Below are 5,939 nucleotides of genomic sequence, written 5' to 3' on the forward strand. Positions count from 1 at the left end.
AAAATTAAAAAAATTATTTAAAAACATTAAAAACGTATTCTCGGATTAGAAGTTACAGACAAAAAATGGGCTGCTTCTTGAGGCACAAGCTTTGAATGCAAATGGAAAGTCTTTCAGCTAAGCAAAGGCATCCTGTATTGTCCCAATTGACAAGCTGCAATAATTTCTATTCAGATCTTGTCAGTATTAAGAACAAGCATCACTATTCAAGTCGTTTTAGTATCCTGATTCCATCACAATGGTTTTTCGTAGTAAAGAACAGTTCTTTCTCCTATGAAATTTCTTCTTTTTTTGGCATTTTTTATAGTCAGAGTTTTCTCGATTATTTCATGATTTACCGACATCTTTTCTCCAGAAATACTCGTAAACTAAAGTATATCACTGCAACACTAACTTCATGAAAGAAATAATTTTTTTTCATGAGCAGAGCTACAAAAGTTGAACAAGAGTTGATGAGAGGAATAAGGGATGATGAGCTGCAGGTTGCAAGGTTCTGAGACTAACTGAGACTTAGACCGAGACCCAGATCAATAATACCATCACCTTCCCCAGGCTGATGGTAAGAGGGGTGAAGAGCTGGAGGGTTTAGAAGGAAGCCTGATGCATCTGAATCCAATGGATTAATATTGCAGGACTCATGACTAGAATGAATGCTTGTTGCAGGAACTTGAAAGCGTGTTGACCTATTTACACACTGAATTCTGCAGTGAGAATTGAAAGTAGAAGTGGGGGGCAACCAAGTAGACATGTAAGCTTTCTCCCATCATCAACGTTATTGCAGTGGTTCTGCTTTTCAGGTTGGAAATCGAACGGTGATCAGAAGAAAAGATCCGCTTTTCTATATTTTTTTTATAATTTTATGCATTGCTAGTCATCATATGCATTGCTAGTCAAGTCTGCACCGTGTGGAGCCCAAGCGGCTTGGCCAGTGCGGGACGAAGATTCTTAGAATTTATTTAAATAAATGAAAAACACGTCACAGCAAATATATCCGTGTGGAGCCCAGGCGGCTTGGCCAGTGCGGGACGAGGAATTTTAGAATTTATTTTAATAAACGAAAAACACGTCATAGCAAATATATCTCGTTTACTTTATTGATATTAAAAACTATTATAATATATTTTTAAATAAAAAATACCTTAAAAAACAATACCTTCCATTATCTAAAACACAGCCATTACTAGAAACCAAATTCCCAAAAAAAACCAAATCAAAATAATTACAAGAACACTGCAACCGTGATCATACATTCCATTCCAGGAGTCATGCTCGAGAACACCATCCCGTCAAATTTGGAACGTGCTCTTTTTTTTTGTATATTTATTTTAAATTCTTTTTATATTTGTTTTAATTTTATTCTTTATTCGTTATATTTATATCAAATTTAGTTTTTTTTTATATTCCTGTTTTTTTTCTCCCTTCTTTTGATTAATTTTTTTTCAATTTACATATCAAATTTTTGTTTTTTTAATATCCAAATTCTTTTCATTATAATTTATTTTTATTTCATTTTATCTTCTCCTCATTGTTTAATTTTATTTGATTTTCATCATTTAATTTTATTTGATTTTCATGGTAACTTTTATCTTTATTTTTTTATTATTATTTAAAAACTCGGCCCAAGGGTCCATCCTAAGCAAATCTTGGATCACGAATCGAGTGAGTTGGCCAAAGATACTCAATGCTCTGTTTGTTTTTTTATGTTTTAAAAGTGTTTTTTAAAAAAAGTAAATTTTTTTCTTTACTTTAAATTATTTTTTTGTATTTTTAAATCATTTTAATATGTTGATATCAAAATTGATTTAAAAAAATATTATTTTGATACATTTTTGAGAAAAAAACACTTTAAAAAACAACTACAATCATACTTTTAACCATATTTTTAACTTAAAAAGATTATCCAATATTTTTTAAAAAAATTCACAAAAAGGTTATATCCTCATTTTTTTAATTATAAATTTTTAAACCAGCCTGGAAGTCAATCCCTGGACAAATCTTGAGTTGCAAGTGAGGTGGATTAGCTAGGGTTATTTGGGCAACTATTTTTTTATTTTACAAATATATAAAAATAATATTATTTTGATTCAAAGTTTTTTTTTTAATTCAATAGATTTTAATAAAATTTAACAAATAAATCCAACAAGTTTAAAAAAAATTACAAAGAATTTAATAAAAAAATTAAGTCATTTTTTTATTATTTTTAAACCTAGTACAGGGATTTATCCCGAGTAGTTATTGGGTTATAAGTTAAATAAATTGATTAATCTAATTTTTTATTTTATAAAAATATCAAAATTACATAATTTTGATAAAAATTTAACAAATAAAATCAACAAGTTTTTAAAACATTTAACAAAAACATTATTTCACAATTCTTTAGTTGTGATTTTTAATTATTATTATTATTTTGATAATCTTGCTTCGTTAATTTGCAGCTCCAACAAGCTTAGAAATCCTTGGAAAAGATGGCTTGTTGTCGTTGTCATCTTTGACAACTGATCTTTATATTTATCATAATCTAATTTTTAAATAAATAATATAAAATAAATAAATAAAAATATATTTGAGAATAGAATTAAAACAATATAAATTCAAACTTCAAAAATAAAATTATCAGATTTTAAAGTAAATTAGTTAAAAATTAAAAAATTAATAAGTTAAAAATTTAATTAAAATCTGGATTAGTTTAATTAATAAAATTAGAAGAATTAATAAGTTTGTAAATTTAATTAAATTTTTATTTATTAATTAAATAAATTTAGAGATTTAATTAAAATTAATTGAAAGATAAAATTAAAAATTTATTTGATTAAGGGACTCAATTGATACATTTTAAAACGCCAAGAATCAAAGTATAATATGTCATTTTTCATGTCAAATGAGTAATTTAAAATAAAATAAACAATACAATTTACCTCAAATAAAATATTTAAGGGGTGATAATTTTTTTTATATGTAATTAATCTTATATTATAGAATTTTTATTAATTAGTTAAGGTTTTCAGTGATCATAATACTATATAATAACTCTTTAAATAAAATATTTTTTTTTTTAAAATAAAATATTAAAAATTTATTTTTTTAAATAAAATTTTTAAAAATATCATCATGTCGTCGTGTGCGGCAGTATTTGCTAGTAAATAACTAAAAACAATCTCTTCCATGACGATACTTCGGAAGATTACTTAAAAGCCCGTCGTCATAATTGATGGGAGAGAAATGCACAGTTTGCTTACGAGAGATGAGCATAGCTTGTCATGTCTGCACCGTGTGGAGCCCAAGCGACTTGGCCCGCGCGGGACGAAGACTTTTACTAACCAATAAGCAAAACACAGCCACGTGCCTTCTCCGAAACTGCAATTGCTGTTTTGGTATCGCTGTACCTTGTTCTTTTTAAAATATTTTTAAAATTGCTTTCTACCATTAAAAAATATTAATAGATAATCTTAATGTATTAATATAAAATAAAATAAAATGAATGGGTTTTAATCTTTGAATAAAATGGATCCACTTGTAATTGATTACTAATAAAAACAGATAGACAGCAGAAGAAAAGCTCATCACCATACACTTTCACCTTGGCCATTTCTCATCTCACCCTGCTCTTTCTACTCAATATTTACTTTACCGTTCCTTGCTCACATCCCCTGCTTTTAGTTTTCCTCGCACCTTCTCTACTTCTTCTCAACATCCATTTCTTTTCCATTCCAAGACAAGCTATGGCTGATGCAATTGTTTCTGCTCTCGTGAGTACAATCATGGGGAACTTGAATTCCTCAATTCTTCAAGAGCTTGGGCTTGCTGGGAGCCTAGAGACGGACCTTGAACATCTCCAGCGCACTTTCATAACTACTCAAGCTGTGCTCCAGGATGCAGAGGTGAAGCAGTGGAAGGACGGGGCTATAAAGGTTTGGCTCAGACACCTCAAGGATGCAGCTTATGATGTTGATGATTTGCTAGATGAGTTTGCCATTGCAGCTCAGTGGCATCAGCAGCGAAGAGATCTCAAAAATCGACTAAGATCCTTCTTTTCTATCAATCATAATCCACTTGTTTTTCGACGAAGAATGGCGCATAAATTGAAAAATGTGAGAGAAAAACTGGATGCCATTGCCAATGAGAAAAACAAGTTCAATTTAACACCACGAGTTGGCGACATAGCTTCTGATACCTACGATGGGCGGCTTACCAGCTCACTCGTGAATGAATTAGAAATTTACGGAAGAGGCAAGGAGAAAGAAGAACTAGTCAACATCCTGCTCGCTAATGCAGACGATCTCCCTATTTATGCTATCTGGGGAATGGGGGGCCTCGGGAAAACAACACTTGCTCAATTAGTCTACAATGAAGAAAGGGTTACACAACAATTCAGTTTGAGGATGTGGGTGTGTGTATCTACTGATTTCGATGTAAAAAGATTAACAAGAGCCAACATAGAGTCCATTGATGGTGCCTATTGTAATCTTCAGGAATTGGATCCCTTGCAACGATGCCTCCAACAGAAGTTAAATGGAAAGAAGTTTTTGCTTGTATTGGATGATGTGTGGGATGATTATGGTGATAGGTGGAGTAAATTGAAGGAGGTGTTAAGGAGTGGAGCTAAAGGTAGTGCTGTAATAATAACTACCCGTATTGAGATGGTTGCTCGTAGAATGGAACCAGCCTTTGTCCAGCACATGGAGAGATTGTCTGAAGAAGATTCATGGCATTTGTTTCAACGGCTAGCAACTGGGATGAGAAGGAAAGAGGAGTGGGTACATCTGGAAAACATTGGAGAATCAATAGTGAAGAAGTGCGGTGGTGTTCCTTTAGCTATAAAGGCACTCGGGAACCTAATGCGGCTAAAAGAAACGGAAGATCAGTGGATAGCTGTCAAAGAAAATGAGATTTGGGATCTAAGAGAAGAAGCAAGCGAGATTTTACCTGCTTTAAGGTTGAGTTACACTAATCTATCACCACATTTGAAGCAATGCTTTGCGTATTGCGCTATATTTCCAAAAGATCAGGTGATGAGGAGGGAGGAGCTGATTGCTTCGTGGATGGCAAATGGCTTTATTTCTTGCAGTGGAGAAATGGATTTGCACTTCATGGGTATTGAGATATTCAATGAACTAGTGGGAAGGTCATTTCTGCAAGAGGTCAAGGATGATGGATTGGGCAACATAACATGTAAAATGCATGATCTTATGCATGATCTTGCACAATCCGTTGCAGCACAAGAATGCTATACGACAGAAGGCGATGGGGAGTTGGAAATTCCTAAAACTGCCCGTCATGTAGCTTTTTATAACAAATCAGTAGCTTCGTCTTCTGAAGTTCTCAAGGTCCTATCACTTCGCTCACTTCTTTTGAGGAATGGTGCTCTTTGGAATGAATGGGGAAAGTTTCCTAGTCGAAAACATCGAGCCTTGAGATTAATAAATGTCCGCGTGCGGAATTTTCCGAAGTCAATTTGTGATTTGAAACATCTAAGGTATCTAGATGTATCAGGCTCCGAGTTCAAAACACTGCCTGAAAGTACAACCTCACTCCAAAACCTCCAGACACTACATCTGAGACGCTGCCAAAAACTCATCCAATTACCAAAAGGTATGAAGCACATGAAAAGTCTTGTCTATCTTGACATAACGGGTTGTTATTCACTTCGATTTATGCCTGTTGGACTGAGACAATTGATATTCCTACGAAAACTTACCCTGTTCATTGTGGGTGGGGAGAATGGTCGTCGCATAAGTGAGCTGGAAGGGCTAAATAATCTTGCTGGTGCATTGAGTATCGCAGATCTTGTGAATGTTAAGAATTTAGAAGATGCCAAAAGTGCCAATTTGAAGTTGAAGACAGCTCTTTTATCACTGACTTTATCTTGGCATGGTAATGGATATTACCTTTTTGTCTCTTGGTCATTTGCGCCACCGCAAGAAAGAAAGAGGGGTATTCAG

The 5,939-nt window shown here is 33.0% G+C and overlaps 1 protein-coding gene across 1 annotated transcript in view; it reads left to right on the forward strand.

Annotated features, from left to right (window-relative positions):
- The first annotated feature begins 3,543 nt into the window (after window positions 1–3,543).
- The window catches only part of LOC105135299 (putative disease resistance protein RGA4), a 3,291-nt gene continuing 895 nt past the window's right edge, over window positions 3,544–5,939 (forward strand). The window contains exon 1 of the mRNA XM_011040121.1: window positions 3,544–5,933. Coding sequence (XP_011038423.1) covers window positions 3,720–5,933 — 2,214 coding nt within the window. The 5' untranslated portion in view covers window positions 3,544–3,719. The remainder of the gene's footprint in view (window positions 5,934–5,939) is intronic.

Source organism: Populus euphratica, unplaced genomic scaffold, assembly GCF_000495115.2.
Source record: "Populus euphratica unplaced genomic scaffold, PopEup_1.0 scaffold72.1, whole genome shotgun sequence".
In the NCBI taxonomy this organism is placed as follows: Eukaryota; Viridiplantae; Streptophyta; class Magnoliopsida; order Malpighiales; family Salicaceae; genus Populus; species Populus euphratica.